The following is a 27330-nucleotide window of genomic DNA, read 5'->3' on the forward strand; positions in this document are numbered from 1 at the left end:
CCGGCTTGAGCCTCTTCCACCACTCTTCTGCGGGTCCATCTAGAGTGATTCAAAAATAGAGGCATTTTCTGTTGTCACAAACGTGGGCTACGGTCATCAACTAATTGTAGCGGGACAAGTGGTCCCCGGGGTCTGTGTTCCCAATGTAAGTGGGCATGTTTGACATTTTGAAACCCTTACGAAACACCGCATCTAGGATGTGTCTGGCGCACGGTTCCTTTTCCTCTTCCTCAGAATCAGAACCTCCTCCCTCTTGTTTACGGACTAGATGGTCCATGACTTTCTTTAATGCGGCCAGCTGTTCCATGAGCTGCCTCGCCATTCTGTCGTCTAGGGGGACCCTTTCGTTCCTCCTGTCATTGAGGTTATTCCTCATATCTCCCCCTCGGGGGCTGATCTTCTCCTTGCGGGACCGCTCCTTTCGTGAATTTAGACCGTCATGCAGGTCTATCCAGGACATGTCCTCCCCTGAACTAACGACTTCTGGCTCGTCAGCACGCTAGCACCCTCGACGATCATTATTCACGGAGGTGCTGGGGTGGAAATGTTGCTCCCGTCCGGTCTGTCTAGGGACAACCTGAGGCTTGGTACCATGCGGGCACATCCCTTGCGGATTGATCATATGATCCCATCCTAGGATGGGATGCATCTTCTCTTTCCGAAGGAGCGACCCTGGGTTGGACCCAGTTTTTGGGACGGGATGAGTTTTCCTCTGGGGGTTTTCTTTTCCCACAGGGTCAGCTGTTTTGGCTTTCCCTTTTTCTTGAACCGGGTTAGATAGGCCGACTCCGGGATCTTGTCCCGGAGGAAGGATTGGCTTGTATTCTCGGACATGTCGGTCCTAACTAGTGGGGGACGCCTGTATTCCTAGAGGAGGAATAGTTGGAGGATTGGTAGCCAATCCTTGGGCAGCAATGAAGGGCTAAAGGGTCAGGAGGGGTTCTTGCATCTGGCGAGTGGCTTCTTTCTGTTCGGCTATCCTGGCCTCTTGATCCAGGACTTGTTGTCTCAGTTTAACCACCTCTGGGTCCTCTTGGTCAGGATCCATTTCTTCTTCAGGGATCGCAAGATCCTCAGCTTCATGATCATGGTATCCCCCTTCATTTTCCTCGTCTTCCTCATAGTAACCCTCCTCGTAGTCCGCCCCATCCTCAAAATTCTGGGAATCGTCAGGCTGGGGCATTTGGTAGGGCGGACCCTCAGGTTGGTTTTGAGGGAGAGGTTGATTAGGCAATAACTCCCCATTGCCTTGCTGTTCTTGGTGAGCAGGGTTGAATGTAGTATGTCTTATGTTCACCATTGTTGCAGATGTTCAAGATCACTCAAGCTTTCTACAACTCTCAATGAAAGCACCAAAATGTTTACTGATTTTTTCGAAAACTAGAATTATGAAAGATTTAGAGAGCTAAGAGAAAAGAGTTAAAGATAATCACACTAGGGATTTTACGTGGTTGGGGTGTTAAGAGCCTTAGTCCATGAGTCTATTGTATTATAGATTAAGGAGCTTTAGTAATGGAGTTTTCTCTAAGTTTGAGTAGAGTGTATGCTTACAAGAGAAAAATCGGGGATCCTTTCCACAGTGCACAACTGTTCATATTTATAGGCAGTTTAGTGCTCTGGGCTTGGGCCGGACTAATCTGGGCCCAATAAGGATATAAACACTATTTGCTCACTGATGGAGGCTTAATTCAAAGGATTTTATTAAATAAAATTCACTAATCAGGGCCCATTGGGCCGGCTTGAGCATAACCACGTTGTAAGACTGACAACAGTACACAACTTCAGTCTAGTTTGCGTGGGCTTCTAAGGAGATCTGGGGGACAGGATCCCTCAGAGTAGTGGCAGTATTGTCCTGAATAACGGTGTACATTCTATGTGTAACCTCTTCTGTAGGTTAGTTGAGGAGACAAAACTCCGTGTGTTCCCAGGGTAATGTCAGTATTGGGGATAGTTTATCACGCCCAACCCGGTCACCTTATCCGGGTTTGTTTACCAACATCCCAATCCATTTACCAGGACCCTGGTTCATTTACTAGAGCCCGGGTTCATCCCCTATCATCCCAGTTCATTTTAGATGTGGAAACGTCGTCCTTATCGTCATCCCGGGCGACATCTTACCCTGGGTCCAGGAAGACAAAACATGGCAACTTCATGGCCCCGACTTATATTCCGAGATAATGTTGGGCTTACTGATATTTGGGCCACCAGGATGTACTCCTTCCCCGTCTATTGGGCTCGGTCTGGGCCTCGAATGCCTTCATGATAGCCCATGGACTTAGTGCACGGGGCCACGTGTGCAGGGAGGAAACAAGGATAACAGCAACCAATAGTGGGTTAACATGCATAGGATCATTTGGTGGAGGTTCCATGTGCTCGTCTTGGGCTAGGGTGTCTGTTCAACGTTGCCTTGCTGCTCGAGGCCGTGGGGTTGGTGCAACAGTGGGAAGAGGATATTCCGCTATAATAGCACGAGTAATGGGAGTTGTAGGCTCCTCTGGAATATCAGTGATATACTCAGACACATTATGAGCTCGACATAAATCAGTAATAAAAGAGCCATGCCCAAGACCTCCCGTTGTAGTGCCACGAGATATATGCTTTATACTAGTAGGAATAGCAGGCCCAAGATCCAAAGAAAACCCTTTCATTATCGCATAAACCATAAGAGCACGCTGTACAGGAATGGTGGAAAAATGACTCACTGGAAGGAGACGACAACAAACAAAATATGTCCAAGCACGAGCCTCCCGATTCATTTGACACAATGGCATAATTTGAGGCACCCCATTCTTCATAGTCCATTGAGCCCCCAAGAAACACACTGTAGCAGCCACTTCTTCATAATCAATGTCATTAGGCAGTAAATTATAATACTGATCGTCAGCATCTTGTAAAGGAGTAGTCCCAAAAGTAGCATTAACCAAACGATGATTGACTTTAACTGAAACTCCTCTAACAATGACTTCATTTTTCAAATCTTGCGGATAATTGGAAAAAAAATCATAGACCAGGGACTTGTTAACATCAGTCAAATTCCCTTTCACAAAAGTAGCCCATCCTCTACACGCTATGTTAGCCCATATAGGCTCATAAATCGGATCCTCATATGGCTAGCGTTGAAACTCCATACCTCTTTCAGGAATAACTATCTTACGACACAATTTTTCATATCTTTCTCCCGCATCTTTACTAACAAAATGATCATTGTCATAATCTGGTGGAGGCGAGGGGTCCCTTCGACGCCTAGATGATGATGCCCCAGTATTCCTTGTTTTTTGGCCCCATTGTACACAAATCACAGCCCTTACAGTCAAACAACAACCATCCAACACACCACCTACCCACAAAATTGTTCACAACAATTCTACCCAAATTTTGGCAGCACCTCCCCTTATTTTGCTTCCTTTCCCAAAACAAGAATAATGCAAAATATAATCCACTAACAATCATGATCACAATTATACACCAAAAATCCAAAATTTCTCTTCCAAAATCTTCAAATTCACCCCAAAAATTGATTAATAGAGATTAAAATTAAAGAATAACTGAGGGAACCTTACTTGATGATAATCCATAATCAAAGCTTATGAGGATGAGCCGACAAACCAAAAACCCATGAGAATAAAAGAAATTTTTAGATTTGAGAGTAGGGCTTGAATGTAGAATAGATTTTTATATTTTTAGAGAAGAAGAGGATGATTGAGGGCTTGGGTATGTTGAATTTGTGGAATAAAGAGGTGATTAGGGAAAGATTTTAGTGAGATTTAAGGTAGAATGGGTGGTTATGGAGGTAGAGAAAGAGTGAGAATCAGAGGTGAAGAAGAAGGAATGAATTTGGGGTAAAATTTGAAATTTCGGGGGTTTTTAAAATCTGGGCCCGAGGTAGCGTTTGGGCGCTACTTGAAAAAAAATTATGGGCTCTCGGGTTTCTTCTCAGCGCTGGTTTTTGGCGCCTAGGTGCTGTCTGGGAAGAATTTTCTGGCCTTCTCTGACTTGAGTAGCGCTGGGGCGCCACTTTGTAGGGCTAGGCGCTAGTCCTTGAATCAAATCCCCTTTCTATTTTTTTCACGCTTTCCACAGTTCAACTTACAAAAATAATCCAAAAATTGTCCAAAATTATAAAAACCGAAACAACACTTAAAATTTTTCAAAACTAAATAAAACATAAACTAAAGCAAAACAACTAAAAGAATGGGATGCCTCCCAAAAGCGTTGTCATTAACATCATTTAGCTGGACGCTAAACTCCTCTTCAAATGGGATTCAAGAGGATGACAAACTTGCATTGATCGATAGGACCACCCAAGTATGGCTTCAACCGTTGACCATTCACTTTGAACGTCGAACCATGGTTTCCTTGCACTTCAACGGAGCCATATGGAAACACCCTTACCACAGTATATGGACCCGACCATTTGGATTTCAATTTGCCTGGGAAAAGCCTCAACCTTGAATTGAATAACAGTACATGTTGTCCAGATTGAAACTCTTTTCTGATAAAGTTTTTGTCATGCCATGCCTTGGTGCGCTCCTTATAGATCTTGGCGTTCTCGTAGGCTTCATTTCGAAACTCATCAAGCTCATTTAGTTGCAATAGCCTAGTCTGTCCTGCAGCCTTCTCATCAAAATTTAGCTTTTTCATTGCCCAATAAGCCCGATGCTCAAGTTCAACCGGTAAATGGCACACCTTTCCAAACACCAACCTATAAGGCGACATTCCAATTGGAGTTTTGAATGTCGTCCTATAAGCCCACAGTGCATCATCCAACTTCTTGGACCAATTCTTCCTGGAGCTATCCACAGTCTTTTCAAGGATACTTTTCACCTCTCTATTCGAAATTTCAGATTGTCCATTCAACTGAGGATGATATGGTAAAGAAATGCGATGATATACTCCATACCGGGCAAGTAAAGCATCAAGTTGCTTATTACAGAAATGACTCCCTTCATCGCTAATAAGAGCTCGGGGAGTTCCAAACCTTGTGAAAATGTTCTTATGCAGAAAGTTCATTACCGTTTTTCCATCATTTTCTTTTGTTACAGCGGCCTCGACCCACTTTGACATGTAGTCCACTGCTAACAAAATAAACTTATTGTTGAAAGATGATGGGAAAGGGCCCATGAAATCAATGCCCCAAACATCAAAAATCTCAACCTCGAAATCACATGAAGTGGCATCTCATTCCTCCTTGATATATTCCCAGTTCGGTTGCAACGATAACAAACTTTCACAAAATAATTAGCATCTTTAAACAGACTTGGCCAATAGAACCCACTTTGCAATACTTTCATTGCTGTCCTTGATGCCCCAAAATGGCCACCACATGGCAGAGTATGACAATGAGTGAGAATTTAGTGCATTTCCTCCTCTGGAACACAACGATGAATGACTTGATCAACACAATGCCTATAAAGAATAGGTTCCTCCCAATAGTAGTGCTTCACCTCATAATAGAATTTCTTCAATTGTTGCCTTGACATCTCAGGAGGCACAACCTTTGCTACCAAGAAACTAACATAGTCAGCGTACCAAGGCACTATAGAACTATCACTTACCCCAAATAATTTTTCAACAGGGAAGTGATCATTTATTTGCACTTCCTTGTCAAACTGGCTCTCTTCCACCTCAAGTCTTGACAAATGGTCTGCTCCCAAATTTTCTGTGCCCTTTTTATCTCAGATCACCATGTCAAACTCTTGCAATAGTAAGACCCATCTAATGAGGCGGGGCTTGGCATCTTTCTTGGTCATCAAATACTTAATGGTAGAATGGTCAGTGTACACTATTACTTTGTTACCAATAAGGTACGGTCTAAATTTATCAAAATCATAACAAGCTAGGGCTCTTTCTCTGTTGTGGCATAATTCAATTGTGCTTCACTCAATGTCCTACTAGCATAATAAATAGACTGAAATACCTTATCAATACGTTGACCCAAAACTGCTCCTACTGCGTAATCACTTGCATCGCACATCAATTCAAATGGAAGATCCCAGTTTGCAGCAACAACTATTGGCGCTGAGATTAGCTTCTCCTTAAGTACCTTAAAAGCATTTAGGCATTCTTCGTTGAAATCAAAGGCAACATCATTCATCAACAAAGTTGAAAGAGGCTTCAAAATCTTCGAAAAGTCCTTAATAAATCGTCTGTAAAACCCAGCATGTCCTAAAAAACTTCGAACTCCCTTAACTGACACAGGCGGTGGTAAGTTTTCAATGGTAGAGATTTTTGCTCGGTTAACCTCAATGCCTTTACTATAAATTCTGTGTCCAAGTACTATGCCCTCTTTTACCATAAAATGGCATTTTTCCCAATTTAACACCAGATTTGCCTTTTCACATCGGTTCAATACATTCTCCAAGTTACCCAAACACATATCAAACGAAGAGCCAAAAACAAAAAAATCATCCATGAAAATATCAATGCTCATTTCCACCATATTCAAAAAGATATCCATCATGCACCGTTGGAATGTTGCTAGTGCATTACATAGTCTGAATGGCATTCTCCTAAAAGCAAGTGTGCCATAGGGACATGTAAATCTCGTTTTTCTCTTGGTCCTCTGGTGCGATGGCAATTTGATGATACCTTGAGTAACCATCTAAGAAGCAATAATACTCATTACCAGCCAACCTATCCAACATCTGATCAACAAAGGAAAGTGGAAAGTGATATTTTTGTGTCACCTTATTTAACTTGTGATAGTCAATGCAAATGCGCCATCCGGTCAGTGTTCGAGTTGGGATTAGCTCGTTATTTTCATTCTTTACTACTGCTATTCCACCCTTCTTTGGAACCACCTGCACTGAACTCACCCAAGCACTATCAGAAATTGGGTAGATCACCTCGACGTCCAACAATTTAAGGATCTTCTCAAGTACAACCTCCTTCATAGCTGGATTGAGTCTTCTCTGAGCCTCTATAGATGGCTTGCTATCTTCCTCCAATAAGATTATATGCATTACTGTTGAAGGACTTATTCCACTAATATCCGCCAATGTCCACCCAATGGCCAATATATGAACCCATAAAACCCTTAACAATTTCTCTAATTCAATTTTTGAGAGGTCAGCTGAAATAATTACCGTTAAAGTCTCCTTCTCACCCAAGTATGCATAACACAAATGATCTGGAAGAGACTTTAATTCCAATTACGATGGCTGCTGAATAGATGTTAATGGTCGTTCGGGTCCCTCCGCCAACTCTTCTTGTATGGTTGGTAGAAGTTAATCCACTTTACATATTCTCTCATCTCGACATCATCATCATCATCATCTTCCTCACCACTTGTCAACACTGCCTCTAAGGAATCACTACTCACCCTTCTTCCCGAGACTGCTTTATCTATCACATCCACAATGTAGCAATTGTCACTAGCCATCAGATATGTCATTGCCTTGAAGACATTGAATACCACCTCATCCCCCTGAACTCTGAATTTAAGCTCTCCCTTTTGAACATCAATGAGAGCTTGTCCTGTTGCTAGAAAAGGTCGCCCAAGAATAATTGGGACATTTGCATCTTCCTCCATGTCCAACACAATAAAGCCTGCTGGAAAAATGAATTTATCGACCTTCACTAGGACATCTTCAATTATCCACCTCGGATAGGCCACCGATCGATCTGCCAACTGTAGTGAAACAGTGGTTGGCTTTGCCTCACCCAAACCAAGTCTTTTGAATACTAATAGAGGCATGAGATTGATATTGGCTCCCAAATCACATAGTGCGTGTTTACACTCAAAGTTATGAATTGTACATGGGATTTTGAAACTTCCAGGATCCCTCAACTTCTGGGGAAGTTTCCTTTGTAGAATAGCACTACATTCTTCATTCAATGCCACAGTTTTGTAGTCTTCCATATTCCTCTTCTTAGACAGAATTTCTTTCATGAACTTTACATAACTGGGCATTTTCTCTAAGGCCTTAGCAAAGGGAATGTTGATGTGTAACTTCTTGAACACCTCTAAGAATTTGGAAAATTGTTTATCAAGAGAAGTTTTCCTAAACTGTTGAGGGTATGGGATCTTAACTGGGGGGGTCAACAATAATTGTTGGTGTTGCTTTCTCTGTGGTACAATGGTCTTCAGTAACCTTCTTAGTCTCGGAACTAGATGTCTCACCAAGCTCTTCATTCTTATCTACAAATGACTGATGCACAAATTTTTCAATTTGCTTACCACTTCTCAGAGTGATTGCCTGACATTGTTCCTTGGGATTCACCATTGTATTGCTAGGAAAAATCCCCTGCGGTCTATTATTCAATATTCTAGCCAACTGACCCACTTGTGTCTCAAGTTTTCGAATGGAGGACCTGGTCTCAGTCATGAATTGAGTCTGAGTATTAGTGAGGGTCAACAAAGCTGCTTGCAATTCATTGGGTTTTTCTGGTTGATCCTGTGGCCTGGGCTGCTGTGAAGATAAAGCTTGATTCATAGGTTGTTGTGACATATCCTGCTGGTATTGGCCTTGAAACTATGACTGTTGGACTTGATTGTTTCTCCACGAGAAATTTGGGTGAATTCTCCACCCAGGATTGTAAGTGTTGGAGAATGGGTTGTTGAAAGGCCTCTGAAAATTTCCCACTGCTTAAACCTGAGCTTGGTCCATATGAATATTATTATTAGGGTCACCTAAAGGACATTGATCGAGAGAGTGTGGACCCCCACAAATTCCACAACCTATTGGAATTTGAATGGCATTAGCAGACACAGTATTTTGTTGTAACTGTTTTCTTAAGGAAGCTACCTGAGTAGTCAATGCAGTGATTGCATCTAATTCATGAACCCCAGCTACCTTTATGTTACTAGGCGTAAGCTCATCCGACCATTGATGATTTTTTGTAGCCATATCTTCCAACAACTCATATGCATCGTTGGCACTTTTACTCATAAATGCCCGTCCAGCTGCGACATCAATTATAGTGCGAGTTGTACCGCACAATTCATTGTAAAAATTGTGGACCAACATCCACTTTTCAATGGCGTGATGGGGATATTTTCTCAGCAACTCCTTGAACCTTTCCCAAGAGCCTTACAAAGATTCACCATCCAGCTGATAGAAATTATTAATCTCCCCTCTCAATTTAGCAGCTTTTGATGGAGGAAAAAACTTGGCAAGGAATTTCTGAGCCAAATCCTCCCAAGTATTTATAGAATTGGATTGAAGGGAGTTCAACTAACTCTTAGCTCTTTCCCGCAGAGAAAATGGGAATAGCCTCAACCTGATTGCATCGTCACTCACTCCATTATACTTGAAAGTGGCACACAACTCCAGGAAATTAGCTATGTGCATGTGTGGATATTTAGAGGGTAGACCACCAAACTGTACTGTACCTTGAACCATTTGGAGGATAGCCGGCTTAATCTAAAAATTATTAGCGGTAACAGCCAGTGGTCTGATACATGTCTGCACCCCCGTAACAGTAGGGAGTACATAATCCTTCAAACTTCGAATGACAGGATTCTGAGGTTGCACCTGGGCTGGCGAGGTTGGGTACACTCTTTCATTACCATTGTTCCCCACATCATCATTATTTATGTTCTCAGCCATGGAAATAGCAGAGTTCTCAACCCTATTGTTTCTACGATTCTCCCTGCAAGTCTTCTCAATCTCAGGATTAATAGGAACAGTATTATTTGCTCCCCTCCTTCTACGCATGTAATAAAATTACCTGAAATAGAAGTAAACAAATGCAAGCAAACCAAGTTAGAAACTATTTAAAAGATAATCAAATGAGTAATAAAATTAACTATTTTAATATTGATAATTTTTCAGTCCCCGACAACGGCGCCAAAAACTTGTTGCGGATTTTATAGGTACGCAAGTATACGTAATCACAATTTATAATAAATCTTGATAAGAATGAGTATCGTCCCACGAAGAATGATTTATCAATTACCAAATAATTAATTTCTAGTTTCTATTTGGCTAACGAAAACCGAATTTGTGAAATTTGAAAACAAGAAAACAGAAATAAATGAAAATTGTATAAATCAAATAATAACAAGAATACAAGGATTAAATTCACTGTGAAACAATTAGGAATCATAATCTTCTCTACTATCCACTCTATTATTCTTTAATGCAATGTCTACTGAAACTATTCTCACTGAAATGATAGGCTTGCAAAAGTGTTAACTATTCGAGTTAAGAAATAGAAAACTCGACCTAGTGTGAATTCCCTATATTTCTATGGTCAATTCAAACAATAGGAAGAAATGAATACAACTCTAAATCACATAACCAATTTGACACTCTCATTCTAAATTGAAATCTATGTCTATTCAATTTTAACATATTCAAATCTCACTTTTCAAATTTTGATTCAAATTCATAAATCGTATGTAAAAGGTGCGCAGTCAATCACATACACAATAAATATAAACTGAATAGATTTCAGATGAAGAAGAAATAGATAAATGCATTATATCATAATAGAGTTTGAAGAGAGTCAATTATAAAACCTAAACAGAAATTTAGTTCATAAACATGACTAAATCAAACATAAACATATAATTTAACATAGTCTAAATCAAAAGATAAAGAAAAAGAACTCTAGGTTTTTTTGTTTCTTCTCTAGCCTCCTTCTTGCTTAACCTGATCTCCTCCCCTCTAAAAACGTCATTAAGGAAGCTTTTATAGTCCCTAATTAATTATGCATGAAAAGACAAAATTGCCACTAAAAATTCCCCTGAATTCTGCTTCCGTATGGACTCTAGCGCTGGGGCGCCACGAGATAGCGCTAAGGCACTATAGATAAATCACAAAACATGCTCTCTCGAAAGTTGATAGCGCTGGGGCGCTATTATATGGCGCCTAAGCGCTATATTTGGATTTTTTTCTTCTTCTTCCTTCCTTGTCTTTGTCACATCGTCTTGAGATCCATTTGACGTCAAAGTCACTCCGAACACTACAATTGGCTTCAGACTAGCCAAATATTGCCTTCTTATAGCATTTTTCTCTCTTTTCACTCCCTCTTAATAGTGAAACCAATAAAACCTGAAACATAAACAAAAACAAAAACAAGCATAATACTACACTAAACAAATAAAATAAACTCAAATACCATCTAAAACACACCCTAATAACAGTACGGATTAGACCTAACAAAAACTAAACTCAATATTCATAAATTAAATTATATTTTGAACTAAACTAAATTAAAATCGTAAACTTTTTGCTTGATTGTTTTCTAAATGTGTTTAATTATCTAAATTTGAAATATAGATTTAGTTAAGTTTTTAATTTTATTTAATTTAAAGATTTTAGTTTTTTTAAGAAATATAGATTTTAGTTTTTGTTAAAATTATATTTGGATTAAAAAAATAATGTTTATTTGTTTTTTATTTATTAGGTTTTGCATAATTTAATAAATTTAAAAGTAAGTTGTTATTAATTTTTTATTTTTAAAATAATTTTTATTTATTTTTTCAAATTTATAATTAATTAATAAAAAATATTTTTTTAACTTCCATATTATCAATCTGTTATTATTTTAGACAGAAAAAGCAAAAGTCTCTAAGTGATATAGCTCAAGGAGTATTTTCGCCAAGCAAAAAAATTCTGAGGGGTGAAAGTCTAAAAGTACTATAGTTCGAAGAAAAAAATCATTTTTTCCTTTTAAAAAAAATATATATTTAAATTTAATTTTTAATTGAAAAAAAAGTCTACATTTTTTGTTTTGTTTTGATCCCTCTTTAAAAAAAAAAAAACAACTAACAACAACAATAATAATAATAATAATAATAATAATAAGAAGAAGAACGAGACTTTAAATGCCAGGCAGGAACCGTACAAGTATTAAGTCTCAACACATCTGTTAATTCCACAATCGACAAGTGTGTCGATTGAATTAGCAGGAATACTCAAAATCAGAAAGCTAGAAAAGATAACTCAAATACAAAACTTAATACCATTTTGATATCATCAACCCAATACTTGCAATAATATTATCAGGTAGTAATCCTTAATCAAGTGAAAACATTGTAAAGCAATTCGTACAATAATTCGACTAGTGGTCGATTGAATTAGCAGGAATACTCAACATCAGAAAGCTGGAAAAGACAACTCAAATACAAAACTTAATACCATTTTGATATCATCAACCCAATACTTGCAATAATATTATCAGGTAGTAATCCTTAATCAAGTGAAAACATTGTAAAACATATAATTCGTATAATAATTTACTCTGAATCTGATGAATCTGGATTTGTGCTTTGCCGGACACTCCTCTTGGTAGACTTAGATGAAATATGCGATGATTCACCTTCAAAAAAGATTACTTTAGATTTAGCCAATCTCTCCTCCAGTTCCTCTGTGCTGAACCCATCTGTCCCACCAAGCTCATCAAATCCGACCTAATATTACACATTAAACGTATATCAAAATGTAAAAAAAAATCAACAAAGAACATAAAAAGTGAATTTATAAAGTCTGTGACGGGTGAACTGTTTTATATAGCATACCACATAATCATCCACTTTGGTGTTTTTTATGAGGGCGAGTGTTGGCAGAACAACTATCTTCAACTTCTCGGACAGGAATGGGCTTTTCTCCGCATTGATTTTCACAAAACGAGTCTCTATGTGCTGCTTTGCCAATATACTTAAGTGCTTGTCCATCACCTACAAAATTAACTGAAAAATTACTTTTCTTTTTCTAAAATTTGAGTTAACATAATAAAGCTAATTGTTTCATTGAACACATGAGAATATTTCATAGAACAAGAAAGCTTAATTAGCATAAATCTGTCTATATATAGAGAACGTGCTTAACTGGTTTAACTACAGTTCTTTCTTCCGAATATTATAATTTCTCAAAGGAGAAAAGACAGTCAAAGAACCTTGCCTAAAATCCAAACTTGTAATTTTAGAAAAGAGCTGTCAAAATCCACTTCGTATCAGATCATCTCCTTCCAATACACATCAGTATCAATCCGAATATGTATAAAATTCCCAAACTATCAGGAAATCCTACTTTCAACCACAAAAACACCCATATGCTCGTATTACAGCAAGCCACTGAGTTCACTCAGTGCCCAATTATATAGTTCCCTAGTTGTAGTTTTAGAAATCTGGAACCATAAAATTTGGTAGCTTCCATTTCTAAGTAACAATTTTATTGTCTATGTTGTTCAATATAAAATTCTAACAAAGACTCCAAAAACTTCACCTAAATCAACAACATTTCGCCAAGAAAACCCTAACCATCCTGGCTTTAAGCTCTAATAATTCTTATAATTTTTATGTAATGAAAGGAAAATACCTTGCAAGGCCAGTTTTCGCGGTAGAAATGACAGACAACGCGATCGCTAGCCTTAACGACGGTGAAGAAGTCCTTCTCGGAAGGAATCTCGGAGTAGTCACCATGGCCGAGGGAGATCCAACGGCTACGCTTCTCCGCCATCTTCTTCATCTGCTGGAGCCTCCGCTCCCTGAGCACCTCTATGTCGTCAGTATCGAGCCGATCCAATGCCGCGATCTCATCATCTATTTTATCCTCGACCGCCTTCACCACCGTCAACACCTGCTTCTCCAGTATCTGTTCCGCGACCCCAAAAAAAATGAAAAAGAAAATAATGAATTGTATACACAATTATGTAGCTATCTGATTGTGAATTGCACAAAAACAATGGACGGGAAGTACCTCTTGAACCTTGTTCTCCATCGATGAAGACTCACTGATTCAGTCTCTCACTGAATTTTGGATTTTGTTTTTCAAATACACAGATAATTTAAAATGAACTTCAAGAAAGCAAAAGAAAGAGAGCGAGCGAGCGAGAGGGACTGACGGAGCCATGTTTCTCTCTGTGTTTCCATTTTTGTCCTTCTGTTGGGTCGACTTCACCACACGACGCCGTTTTAGATACATCGTACGTACGTGGGCTGTGGGGTCTGCATGAGCGGCTAATTTCGTCGACAACCCGGCCCAATATATTCCAATTTGATCAGGTATTTTTTCAGGTGGAAATTACCTCAAATATGAGAATTTTTTTTTTAATTTTAATAATTATGGTAACTTTTTTCTTAAGCTTTGAATGGCATATATATATTTTACATTTTTATGTGATTTTTCTCCATATTTTTGTAAAATGATTAAAATATGTCAATATAACTAATAAAAAAAATTCATTATTAATTATTTTAGGAATATTTTTATTATTGTATTTGTTATTATATTTAGGTTAATAATATATATACAATTATTCATATACATAAAACAATATATTTTCCTCCATCATATATATATATATATATACATTGTTCTAGGCTTTGTTCGGCCTACCGCCCACGTCAGCATCTAATGACACGTGGCAATTTACGTAATACACTTCCTGAGAAGTTCTCGAAGGGGAACTACCTAGCCGAGAAGTACACAGAAAAAAATCTTTCGGACCCTCGAGGAGGGGTCTCAGAACCTTCCGTGAATTCCTGAAGCGTAGCTCTTCAGGGCGTTCCGAGTTTAGATTTGGGAATACACTTTTACAGTGGTGTTAGGCTAATTTTAGCCTCCCTTTTTAAGTGTCTTTATCAGTGTCTTTTTAATGGTTTTTGTGTTTTTGGAGCGGATTTATGCTTGTTTTTGCTTGATTTCAGGTTAAGCATATGTTTTGGGTATTTGGAGTGGATTGTGGAGAAAATATGCTAAACTAGAGGGTTATTCAAGTTTTTTTTGAAATTGTATTAGGGCCGCGGCGCCAGAATTAGTGCCGTGGCGTTAATGCGTATTAGAGCCGCGACGAGCCCTTTTCCAGAAACCCGAGATTTCACAATTTCCGAGTAGAGCCGCGGCGCTGACGTCCGTACGCCTCAGAATTTTAAGGGCAATTTTGTCATTTTGGGAAAAATATAGAATGAGGTCTTCATTTTTAATTGGGGATTGCGATCTTTGAAAGGGAGACAGAAAGAAGGTCGAAAAAGAAGAAGAAGAAGAAGAAGCGTGGAACGAGCGTGGGCGATCTGTGACAATTCCCAATCTAGTTTCATTTTCTTATCTTTAATTTCCTATGTTATTGTTTATGTTTAGTTTGATTATGGATATGAATACTGAGATTATGAGCTAAACTCCTATTTAGGGATTTGATGGATATTGACTGAGATTATTCCATGGTTTAATGCTATTTGATTGTTCTTTCTTCCTTGTTTATGTGATTTGTTCATCTTTGTGCTTAATACATGTTTGAGATTGATCACCTTAAGCATGATTCATGATCCTAATATGAAATCTGAAAAGTGAATATTAGGAATGCTCTAAATGAATGAACATAGGTTTTGATGTGAAACGAAAGTATTCGCATAGCTTATGTGACTTTTAGATTATTGCTTAATGCGAATTGTTTGTTGTACTATCTCAGAGATGCAGTAGTTGACATGCAATTTAGTACCTTCATGATCTGAAAAGAGTTTAGGTGATTTTATAATCTGTCATCTCATTGGAGGAAGAAGAATAGTTGACTAGTATTAACAATTGGGTAATCAAAGCAATTGAAATCATATCCCTAATTTCACATCCATTGTTAAACCCTTTTTATTTGTTGTTTTGCTTGTTGTGTTTTCTGCATTATTATTTTAAAACCAAATTTTATTGTTGCCAAATAGAAATATAAATCCAATTTGGTTAGTACTTAGCTGCAATTCCCTTGGGTTCGACCTTACCTGTGTGAGTTACTACTTGTATGATACGTACACTATAAAATATCGCAACAAGTTTTTGGCGCCGTTGCCGGGGAATTGTTTAGTTGATATTACGTTAATTGGATTAAATTCTAATTTGGTTTTCTTTTCACTTTTTGCTAACTTGTTTGTGTCCAATTCTTCTTGTTTCATCTCAGGTACCATTGGTTTATGCGACGTCAAGGACCAGCTGCAAGAGTGCCTGTTGATCCTGAGATAGAGAAGACTTGCCGGCAGAACAGAAGAAACAAAAGGCTGGAAAGAGTTGTACAAAGGATTGAGCTAGAGGAAGTTATGACCAACAACGGTAATAATGGGGGTGCTGTAGAAGATCAGGCTAATGATCAGAATCCACCCGACCGAAGCCTGAGGGACTTGTTGGGGTTTTATGCCCTAATTAAAACCCAAATTCTTTGTAATCTCATTTTATTATCAATAAAAGAATAGAAATCATTTTTTGACTTGGTCAATCACTTTGCTCACATGTTTTATTTTCATGATTATTTGTTTAATATAAACTTCTATTAAATCCCGAGCATATAGCTAATCTTATTTATAGTGACGTAATCACAGTGGAATATAAATATGATTATATGTTCAAAAATAAGTTAGTCCTAAGATTAGTCAGTGCACCGGATTTACACTGACTTGCCAATCTACGATATGATCTACTTACACATTACAGTGTTATGTTCTTTCCAGAACATTAGCAAAGTAGATAAGATCGGATGTATTTGTTACATCGGACAGGACCGATATTGACAGTTGATAAGATAAGTAAACATACCGTTATTATCTATTCTAGTCATATCATATAGTTGACCATAGGTCAATTCAATCTCAATTCTGAGTGGTTAGTATTCTAAATGATTGTATTATTTGAGTTCTTTGACTTGTTCGTTACCAGCTTACCCTACGGACTAGCCCATACTTACATCTTGGGAACTCGGTAGTATAATTGAGTGGGAGTGTTAATCATAGATATGAACATCTATAGCTTCTGATGAAGAAGTGAAACGATGGTTTCCTTTTAGTTTGGTTCAAGGTGTTAAATGATAGAGATCTCATTTCAGTAATTAAATTAGTTTACTGAAATATCATTTACAAGGAACTAAGTGTTTTCGACCTAGGGCTTCAAAATGGCTGTTATTTTATTGATTTTTTAATTAAATTAAATGGCCTAATTGAGTCTATAAAAGGAGTGCTTAGAGAGAAGATTTTAGAGACGACAGATAAGTCACAAGTCAGATTTTCTGATAGTTTTATATTCTCTCTAAACACAAGTCCTTTTCTAAGCCACTTTGTTATTTTCTCTTCTTCTCTCTATATCTATCTCATGTGTTGAGAATTGCCCACACTAGTCTAGGTGGTTCTAAGGATACATTGGAAGATCGTGAAGAAAATAGAAGATCGGTTCAGTTTCTTAGTAATACTCTGCGACAGAGAGGATACAAGAGTTAGAGAAACTGAAGGAATGACTCTTTAATTCCGCTGCGTATACTGTAAGTATTCTAATTTTTGTTTTTCTTTGAATTCAATTTTAGAAACATGTTTTAGGCTATCTCGTATTAATTTGTTTAATATTAGATATACATGAAAATAAATAAAGATCATGTATAAGTTTTTCCAACAGGACTATGTGTTGCCAACAATGACGGGGGTCCAGTCTTGTATAAGACCACCTGCCATAGATGCAAACAATTTTGAGATAAAGCCAGCCATACTTCAGATGATTCAATCCACAGTTCAGTTTGGGGGACTACCCACTGAAGACCCAAACATGCATCTCTCTAACTTCATGGAGCTCTGTCAGACATTTAAGATGAATGGAGTTAGTGATGATGCTATCAGACTTAGATTATTCCCATTTTCTCTGAGGGAGCGAGCTAAGAGTTGGTTGGTATCCACCTAACTCAATCAATACATGGAATGATCTAGCGCTGAAGTTCCTCTCCAAGTTCTCCCCTCCAGCTAAAGCAGCTAAGTTGAGAGGAGAGATCAATAATTTTTCTCAGTTGGATAATGAGTCTCTTTATGAAGCTTGGGAGAGATTCAAAGAATTGATAAGAAAGTGCCCGCATCACGGAATAGAGAAATGGATGCTAGTCCATAATTTTTATAATGGGTTGTGTGGTACTACTCACACACTCATTGATGCAGCAGCTGGTGGTGCGTTTATGAGAAAGAGCGCCAATGAGGCATATGACTTGTTGGAAGAAATGGCCATGAATAATCAGCAGTGGCCAAGTGAAAGAAGCTCTTCAAGGAAAGTGGCTGATATGTATGAAGTGGATGCAATTTCGAAGTTGACTGCTCAAGTTGAGGCCTTGACTAAGCAATTGCAAGGCAATATAATAACAGCTCCTGTGCAACAGGCCCAGACTCTGTGTGAAGTATGTGGGGGCCCTCATGCCTATGAACAGTGTTAGTATGCTAATGTAAACAACATGCCTATGGAGCAAGCTCAGGCTATTGGGATTTTTCCTCGACAGAGCAACAATAACCCTTATTCCAATTCCTTCAACCAAGGGTGGAGGAATCATCCCAATTTTTCTTGGAAGAATGATCAGCAAGGCCAATCTTCAAACCAACAACAGTCAAACCAACAACAGCCACAGGGGTTCTTTCAGCCGAGATTTAGGCCGCAGCAACAACCTCAACCGCCGACTCATCATCAACAACAACAAAATTTTGGTGGAAATTCTAATGCTCAGTCAGATGTGCTAAACCAATTCATGGCTGAAACTCGGTCTTCTATTAGAAATCTAGAGACCCAAATGGGACAATTGGTTACTCTCATGGCTAATCTTGCCCAAGGTAACTTGCCTAGCACCACTAAAGTCAATCCGAAAGAGAATTGCAAGGTAATCACGTTAAGAAGTGGGAAGAATTATGAGGGACCAAGTGAGAAGCAGCCAATTGAAGAAGTGGATCAGGATCAACATGCACAGGCACCAGCACAAGAGGAAAAGAAGCACAGTGAGAAGAAGGCTACTGAAGGCATACCAACAAAAGAAGCTTCGCCACCAATTAGTATTGAGCATCACATAAAGATTCCCTACCCCCAAAGGCTCCATAAGAACAACATGGACAAGCAGTTTACTAAATTCCTGGAAGTATTCAAGAAACTGCACATCAACATTCCATTTGTGGAGGCCTTAGAGCAAATGCCGAGCTATGTCAAGTTCATGAAGGACATCTTGTCCAAGAAGAGGAAGATGGAGGACTTTGAAACTGTGGCATTGACGGAAGAGTGTAGTGCTATACTGCAAAAGAAGCTCCCTCCTAAACTGAGAGATCCTGGGAGTTTCACAATACCGTGCACTATTGGGAGAATTGAGGGAATAAATGCTCTTTGTGATTTTGGGGCTAGTATCAACCTGATGCCATTGTCAGTTTTCAAGAGATTGCAACTTGGAGAAGCCAAGCCCACAACTGTAACTTTGCAACTAGCTGATCGTTCGTTGGCACATCCAAGAGGGGTAATTGAAGATGTCCTTGTCAAAGTAGACAAGCTTATTTTTCTTGCCGATTTCATAGTTCTTGACATGGAAGAGGATAGCAATGTTCCCATTATCCTTGGGAGGCCCTTCTTGGCAACAGGCCAAGCACTTATAGATGTTCAGAAGGGTGAGTTGAAGTTGAGAGTGTAAGGGGAAGAAGTTGTATTCAATGTGCTCAAGGCCATGACTTATCCTGAAGCTAGTGATAGTTGCTTTTCGGTTGATGTATTGGGTAACTTAGTGGAAGAGAGAAAACTGATAAATGATCCTCTTGAGTTGAGTTTGGTTGAAGATGAGGTTAGTGATCAAGATGGAAAAGAAGCTATGGAGTACGCAAAATGGCTTAATTCTTATGGGCCATTGAAGAGGAAATACTTTGAAGAGCTTGGGGCAGTGCCAAAAAGGTCATTGCCCTTAGTTGAGAAGCCCCCGGAGTTAGAACTGAAGGTGCTTCCTAACCATCTGAGGTATGAGTTTTTGGGGGAAAACAAGACACTTCCGGTTATAGTTTCAGCTTCACTTTCTGATGTGGAGACTGAAAAATTGTTGAGAATTTTGAGAGAGCACATGAAGGCCATTGGGTGGACTTTGGCAGACATCAAGGGGATCAGCCCCTCTACTGTTATGCACCGGATTTTAATGGAGGACAGAGTCAAACCAACCATAGATGCCCAAAGAAGACTTAATCCGCCAATGAAGGAAATTGTGAGAAAGGAAGTGGTGAAGTGGTTAGATGCAGGGGTGGCTTACCCAATTTCTGACAGTAAGTGGGTGAGTCCAGTTCAGGTAGTACCTAAAAAGGGGGGAATGACGGTAGTGAAGAATGAAAAGAACGAGTTAATTCCAACAAGAACTGTTACTGGTTGGAGAATATGCATTGACTGCCGCAAGCTCAACAAGGCAACAAGGAAAGACCATTTTCCCCTTCCATTCATTGATCAAATGTTAGACAGATTGGCGGGAAAGGAGTATTATTGTTTTTTGGATGGTTACTCCGGGTATCATCAAATAGTCATTGCACCAGAGGACCAAGAGAAAATGACATTTACATGTCCTTATGGCACATTTGCTTTTCAAAGAATGCCATTTGGGCTATGTAATGCACCAGCAACTTTCCAACGGTGTATGATGGCTATTTTTTCTGACTTGGTTGAGAATTGTATAGAAATTTTCATGGATGATTTCTCAGTGTTTGGCTCGTCGTTTGACCATTGTTTGAGGAACTTGGAGCTGGTATTGATTCGATGTGAAGAATCCAATTTGGTGCTTAATTGGGAGAAGTGTCATTTCATGGTTAGAGAGGGGATTGTTTTGGGACACAAGATCTCACAGGAAGGCATTGAGGTAGACAGAGCCAAGGTGTCTACTATTGAGAATTTGCCCCCTCCAGTTTCGATAAAAGGGATTCGTACCTTTTTGGGTCATGCCGGTTTCTACAGACGGTTTATAAAGGATTTCTCAAAGATCTCCAAGCCATTGTCTAATTTTCTTGCTAATGCAGTGCCCTTTGAGTTTGGAAAGGAGTGTATGAAGGCTTTTCAAACTCTTAAGAAAAAATTGATTTTAGCACCTATAGTCATTGCACCGAATTGGGAGCTTCCGTTCGAGTTAATGTGTGATGCAAGTGACTATGCTGTCGGGGCCGTGTTGGGTCAACGAATTGACAAGGTTTTTCACACCATCTACTATGCTAGTAGGACCTTGAATGATGCTCAGTTGAACTATGCTACTACTGAAAAGGAGATGTTGGCCATAGTCTTCACTTGTGACAAGTTCAGGCCATATTTAATCAGGAATAAGGTTATTGTGTACAAAGACCATTCGGCGATCAAATACCTTATGACCAAGAAGGATGCCAAGCCAAGACTAATCCGATGGGTCCTTCTCCTCCAGGAGTTTGATTTAGAAATCAGAGACAAGAAGGGTACCGAGAACCTAGTAGCAGATCATTTGTCAAGACTGGAGTTAGAAGAGATTCAGAATATGAAGGAAGTCTAGATAAATGATGAGTTCCCTGATGAGCAGTTGTTTGCTTTAAAGGAAAGTTTTATGGTCCCATGGTTTGCTGATTATGTCAACTTTCTAGCTGCAAACATCACACCTCCTGACATGACAAGACAACAATTGAAGAAATTCTTTTCCGAGGTAAAGCACTATTATTGGGAAGAGCCAATCCTCTACAAGCACTGTGCTGATCAGATAATCAGAAGATGTGTGCCTGAAGAGGAGATGTACTCTATCCTGAATCATTTTCATAGTTTGCAGTGTGGAGGTCACTTTGGTGGGACAAGGACTGCTGCAAAGGTTCTACAAAGTGGTTTCTTCTGGCCAAATCTCTTTAAGGATGCTCATAAGTTTGTCAAGGCATGTGATCGTTGTCAGAGGACTGGTAATATTTCAAGAAGGAATGAGATGCCTTTGATTGGTATTTTAGAAGTGGAACTGTTTGATGTGTGGGGTATTGACTTCATGGGTCCTTTTCCGTCATCATACAACAATCTGTTTATTTTGCTAGCTGTGGACTACGTTTCTAAGTGGGTGGAAGCGGCTGCAACTCATGCTAATGACAGTAAAACAGTTCTTACTTTTCTCCAAAAGTACATTTTCAACCGGTTTGGTACTCCTAGAGCTATTATCAGTGATGAAGGGAGTCATTTTTGTAACAAGCAATTTGAAGTGTTACTTGCGAAATATGGAGTTAGACATAGAAAAGCATTACCTTATCACCCGCAGAGTAATGGACAAGCTGAGATTTCCAACCGGGAAATTAAGTTAATCTTGGAGAAGACGGTACAAAGTTTGAGGAAAGACTGGTCTAAGAAGCTCGATGATGCTTTGTGGGCATACAGAACAGCTTTCAAAACACTTATTGGTATGTCACCATATAGGTTGGTCTTTGGGAAAGCGTGTCATCTTCCAGTGGAACTTGAGCATAGAGCATTTTGGGCCATGAAGACCTTGAACATGGACTTGGTAGTAGCTGGTGAGAAGAGGCTTTTGCAATTGAACGAGTTGGAGGAGTTTAGAAATGAAGCCTATGAGAACGCCAAGATTTACAAGGAGAGGACTAAGAAGTGGCATGACCAGAACCTTGTCAGGAAGGAATTTCAACCAGGTCAGCAGGTATTACTCTTTAATTCAAGATTGAAACTTTTCCGGGCAAGTTAAAATCGAGATGGTTTGGTCCTTTCATGGTATTACAAGTGTTTCCTTATGGCTCCGTCGAAGTAACAAGTGAAAAGACTGGCAAGTTTAAAGTAAATGGTCAGCGATTAAAGCTCTACTTGGATGGTCAGTTTGATCAAGCCAAGTCCGTCATCCTCTTGGCGCCGCAGTAAAGAGGAAACCAGCGTCCGGCTATATGACGTTAACGACAGTGCCATTGGGAGGCATCCCAAATTGTATTTTTTTTTGCATTTTAATCTTTGGTTTGGAACAATTAGTATTTTTAAGTGTTTTTATTTCGTATTTTTATTGTATTCTGTGTAAATAAAAAAAAAAAAGGAGAAAACCGTGAAAAGATGAAAAAAATTTGTTTTTTAATTAGGGTCGCGACTCTTAGGGGCATTAGCGCCGTGGCGAGGTGCTTGGAAGAGAACAACAAAAAAATTGGAGTCGAATTAGTGCCGCGGCCCCTGTTCCTGCCCCGTGGCTCCTGGAGTGAGAAAAATACATTAGCGCCGCGGCGCTAACTCGGGCCACCATTTATAACCTAAAAAATTTCCCCATTTTTTTAGACCCTCCAAAAATACCCCATCCGCCTCTCATCATCTTCTCCGCCTCTCCTCCGCCCAAATCACCCTACAACCACCATAACCACCAATATTTCACTCATTTTTCATAATTTCTTCACCCCATTCCATAAAAATCACTTCCCCCATCATTTTCTTTGTTTCTTTTCATCTAATTTCCTCAAGAATACCATTTTGCCCACTCATCTTTACCCTAATCCGAAAATCCCATTTTCTTCCTCAATTTTTTTTTATTTCTCCAAGCTTTGGTCAACAATGGTGGATTATCAATGGGTTTCTCATTAATGTAAGTGATCTTGCCTCTCATCTTTTCAATTTAATGAGAATCCTTGGGTTATTGGAAAATCTAGTGTTAATTGGGTTTTATTATGAATTAAGTGGTGCATTTTGGATATTGTTGCTATTGTGAAAAAATTGGATTGGAGAATTGTGGTTTGTGAAGGAATTTTCTGATTTTGGGAAGTGCTAAAAACAAGGGGAGGTGCTGCCAAAAATTCTAGTGATCCTACAAGTTTGTATTTTGAAAGTTATTTTACTCAATGGGTCCAAAGAAAGGTCTTGTAAATGCTTCAGGTGCTTCATCGTCTCGCCCTCCTCGTGTCTCCACAAGGGCGGATTATGACACCTCAAGATTTGTGAGCAAAGAGGCTCAGGAACGGTTTGTGGTGTTGTCAAGGAAACCTATTCTTGAAGAAAGAGGTATGGAATTTAGTTCAGAACCCCTGGAAAACCAGCCACTGTATGAGCCTAATCGAGCTGAGATTGCTCGACGACAGTGGGACCAGTTTGTTGACTGTAATGGCAAGGCTAATCACACGATGACATATGAATTCCTTGCTAATTGGCCAGAAAGAGAAAATAATGCTGTCATGGTGTGGGGCAAGAAGATACCAGTTACTCTTGCAGCATTTAATCAGTTGTATGATGTACCTGACTTTCCATTGGAAGAAGAAGAGCTGCGGGTACTGGGGGCCAATAATCTAGATTATGTTGACATTGCGAAAACATTGGGTTTTCCTAGAGCAAGAATTCATTTGAAGGATGGTGAGCTGAATTGTATGTATCGCTATGAACTTAATCAAGTGGCTCATGCTTGGTGCTATTTTGTGAGTGCCCGATTGATTCCCAACAATCATTTTTCTGGCATCCCTATTGACCGACTCAAGGTGACATATGCTATTTTAAAAGGGTACAACCTAAACATTGGGAGGTATATTCGGGAAAGTATCAATCATATAATTCAGGGTACCACTACTGGCGGGTTGGGACATGGCAATTTCATTACTGAACTTTGCGTTACGTATGGCGCACCTCAATACTTAACTGACATGAAGGTGCCTCCGCAAAAGCCAGTCGGATTGGCCATGGTGAATCGCCTCATTCCGCGCATCCCTATGATGCCCCGCAAGTTCCGAGAGGGAGAGGTCGCCGCTGACAAAGGACCAATGATGGTGAGGACGAGCTTGAAGTTTTAGGTGGTCACATGGATCCTGCTATGCAGTACACTCATGCTCCGTTGAATTACCTAATTCAGCAAAACATGCATATGCAGACGTATATGGGGCAGCGGAGTGCTTATGATGCGAACCATATTTAGCAGCTGAATAATTTGGTGTCTCGGTGGTCTTTGGATGAAGAAGATGAGAATTACTTTGCTCTACCATTGCGTTTCACCCCTTATGATCAACCACCGCCACCCAACCCATTTTGAGGGGTTGTTAGGTAAGTTTCTCTCTTTTCGATTGTCATGTTCACATTGGGGACAATGTGAAATAAAGTTTGGGGGAGGGACTTACTTTTCTGTTTTAGTTTAGTAAAAAATTTTGTTGTCTACTTTTATTATCTTCGTTGTTGTGTGTGTGTCAAAAGTTAAGCCGATGATACGTATAAATGCCGTTGTTGTCATTTGTCAAATGTAAATTGTGTTTAACCGTGTGCTTGATTTGATCACTCTTTGGATTAATTTTGATGCCTTTTGGAAATTTTAGTATATGTTGCAAATGTGAATAAGTGGATTATGCTATACATGTCTTACTTGGGTTTGAGGTATGAATTGATGAAAAGGATAGAACTTGCATTGCTTGCCTTTTGAGACGAAATCCTTGATGACATGTGTTTTGGAATATGATTTAGGCAATCTTTTGGAACGTTTGGGCCTTTCAAGCTTACCCTTATCATTATTATCCCTAGTTTGCCTAATTGTGCCTTAACTTGTTTGATTGATTGTATAACCACTTCATTAAGCCAAAAATGTACCAATTATTATTTTTCCCTGTCCTGCGAATTATGCCATAAGCCTAGAAATAAATTTGGGGGAACAAATTGTAATTGGGTAAAAAAAAAAAAAGTATTGGTGTGAGTGGATGAACGATGTAATTTTTCGATTGAGACAAGTGTAAAATGTAAAAGTACTTGCAACATCACTAAATTTTGATATTTTTCTCTAAATAAATAAATAAATAAAAAGGTGATGAATAATTAAATAAAGTGATGTTGGAGCATTGATTATGAGTTCTCAATCGATGGAAAGTGGGTGAATTAGGGGATGGTAATTGAATGCAATGTGGGTTGTTTGATTGGTTTTTGATGTGCTTATGGTATAATGAAGCCTAAATGTCTTTTTATCTACCTTTACCTAAGCCAAAATGTTATGAACCTTTGAAGTCCTTTTGATTCCATAACATGTGTTGTTGACATTAGTGGAGAAAGCAAGTGTGCAAGCGTATTGAATTTTGGTTAGTGGATTGTTGGAATGAGTGGGGCATGTATGGTGTTATCTAGTTATTCATTTGTTATTTGCAAGGTATAATCTAATTTCCAATTGAGGCATTCAGATTAATTGTTGGAGTTTTTGAATTGAAATTCTGGTTGATCAACAGTTGAAGTTTTGTGAGTGATGACGGCGTAATTTAAAGAAAACTGGAGGCTTAACTTGTCATGTCTGTTTGTTTTTGTTTAATGTGTCGTTTCCTTACTCGAGGACGAGTAAGAAGCAAGTTTGGGGGAGTTTTTTAGGCTAATTTTAGCCTCCCTTTTTAAGTGTCTTTATAATGGTTTTTGTGTTTTTGGAGCGGATTTATGCTTGTTTTTGCTTGATTTCAGGTTAAGCATATGTTTTGGGCATTTGGAGTGGATTGTGGAGAAAATATGCTAAACAAGAGGGTTATTCAAGTTTTTTCTGAAATTGTATTAGGGCTGCGGCGCCAGAATTAGCGCCGCGGTGTTAATGCGTATTAGAGCCGTGGCGAGCCCTTTTCCAGAAACCCGAGATTTCGCAATTTCCGAGTAGAGCCGCGGCGCTGACGTCCGTATGCCTCGGAATTTTAAGGGAAATTTTTTCATTTTGGGAAAAATATAGAATGAGGTCTTCATTTTTAATTGGGGATTGCGATTTTTGAAAGGGAGACAGAAAGAAGGTCGAAAAAGAAGAAGAAGAAGAAGAAGCGTGGAACGAGCGTGGGCGATCTGTGACAATTCCCAATCTAGTTTCATTTTCTTTTCTTTAATTTCCTATGTTATTGTTATGTTTAGTTTGATTATGGATATGAATACTGAGATTATGAGCTAAACTCCTATTCAGGGATTTGATGGATATTGACTGAGATTATTCCATGGTTTAATGCTATTTGATTGTTCTTTCTTCCTTGTTTATGTGATTTGTTCATCTTTGTGCTTAATACATGTTTGAGATTGATCACCTTAAGCATGATTCATGATCCTAATATGAAATCTGAAAAGTGAATATTAGGAAGGCTCTAAATGAATGAACATAGGTTTTGATGTGAAACGAAAGTATTCGCATAGCTTATGTGACTTTTAGATTATTGCTTAATGCGAATTGTTTGTTGTACTATCTCAGAGATGCAGTAGTTGACATGCAATTTAGTACCTTCATGATCTGAAAAGAGTTTAGGTGATTTTATAATCTGTCATCTCATTGGAGGAAGAAGAATAGTTGACTAGCATTAACAATTGGGTAATCAAAGCAATTGAAATCATATCCCTAATTTCACATCCATTGTTAAACCCTTTTTATTTGTTGTTTTGCTTGTTGTGTTTTCTGCATTATTATTTTAAAACCAAATTTTATTGTTGCCAAATAGAAATATAAATCCAATTTGGTTAGTACTTAGCTGCAATTCCCTTGGGTTCGACCTCACCTGTGTGAGTTACTACTTGTATGATATGTGCACTTGCGTGTAATAAAATATCGCAACATGTGGCTCCTAAAAGAGCTCGAGAAAGTCCCTTAACGGTCTCGTGAGATTATCGAAGATTCGGGGGACCACATTTCTAAAGAGTGGTCCCAAACGCCTTTTCAATTAGGATTTGGGGACTGCCTACTTTATAGGCTAGGAAATCGCCTAGATAGGCCTATGGGCAGGCGACATGTGTAATA

General features: G+C 38.9%; 2 protein-coding genes and 2 non-coding genes across 4 annotated transcripts; 2 read left to right on the top strand and 2 right to left on the bottom strand.

The window, feature by feature from the left end:
- Nucleotides 1-8979: 8979 nt before the first annotated feature.
- LOC133813004 (small nucleolar RNA R71) lies at nucleotides 8980-9086 on the top strand. Its single transcript, XR_009884056.1, has one exon. It is a non-coding gene; the product is annotated as a small nucleolar RNA R71 (small nucleolar RNA).
- A 2813-nt stretch (nucleotides 9087-11899) lies between these two features.
- LOC133796331 (thioredoxin domain-containing protein 9 homolog) lies at nucleotides 11900-13827 on the bottom strand. Its single transcript, XM_062233803.1, has 4 exons — nucleotides 13650-13827; nucleotides 13269-13544; nucleotides 12470-12628; nucleotides 11900-12361 (listed from the first exon to the last, which is right to left on the bottom strand). The coding sequence occupies exons 1-4, from the start codon at nucleotides 13668-13670 to the stop codon at nucleotides 12188-12190; spliced, it is 630 nt and encodes a 209-aa protein (XP_062089787.1). The 5' UTR covers nucleotides 13671-13827; the 3' UTR covers nucleotides 11900-12187.
- A 3831-nt stretch (nucleotides 13828-17658) lies between these two features.
- Nucleotides 17659-17765, bottom strand: LOC133813588 (small nucleolar RNA R71). Its single transcript, XR_009884598.1, has one exon. It is a non-coding gene; the product is annotated as a small nucleolar RNA R71 (small nucleolar RNA).
- Nucleotides 17766-18123: 358 nt separating this feature from the next.
- On the top strand, nucleotides 18124-19329 carry LOC133818823 (uncharacterized). Its single transcript, XM_062251899.1, has one exon. It carries the CDS (start codon nucleotides 18124-18126, stop codon nucleotides 19327-19329), a length of 1206 nt encoding a protein of 401 aa, XP_062107883.1.
- The last annotated feature ends 8001 nt before the right edge of the window (nucleotides 19330-27330 follow it).

This window comes from Humulus lupulus, chromosome 1 (assembly GCF_963169125.1).
Source record: "Humulus lupulus chromosome 1, drHumLupu1.1, whole genome shotgun sequence".
Taxonomy (NCBI): Eukaryota; Viridiplantae; Streptophyta; class Magnoliopsida; order Rosales; family Cannabaceae; genus Humulus; species Humulus lupulus.

What these genes read in the sequence shown, in the direction of transcription:
- LOC133796331 (XM_062233803.1), bottom strand. Translation starts at nt 13,670, where the DNA reads ATGGAGAACAAGGTTCAAGAG. An exon ending in TGGAGAACAAGGTTCAAGAG is followed by an intron (nt 13,545 to 13,649) that starts GTACTTCCCGTC and finishes GTCGCGGAACAG; the next exon opens with ATACTGGAGAAGCAGGTGTT. An exon ending in GCGAAAACTGGCCTTGCAAG is followed by an intron (nt 12,629 to 13,268) that starts GTATTTTCCTTT and finishes TTAATTTTGTAG; the next exon opens with GTGATGGACAAGCACTTAAG.
- LOC133818823 (XM_062251899.1), top strand. Translation starts at nt 18,124, where the DNA reads ATGCCTATGGAGCAAGCTCAGGCTATTGGGATTTTTCCTCGACAGAGC.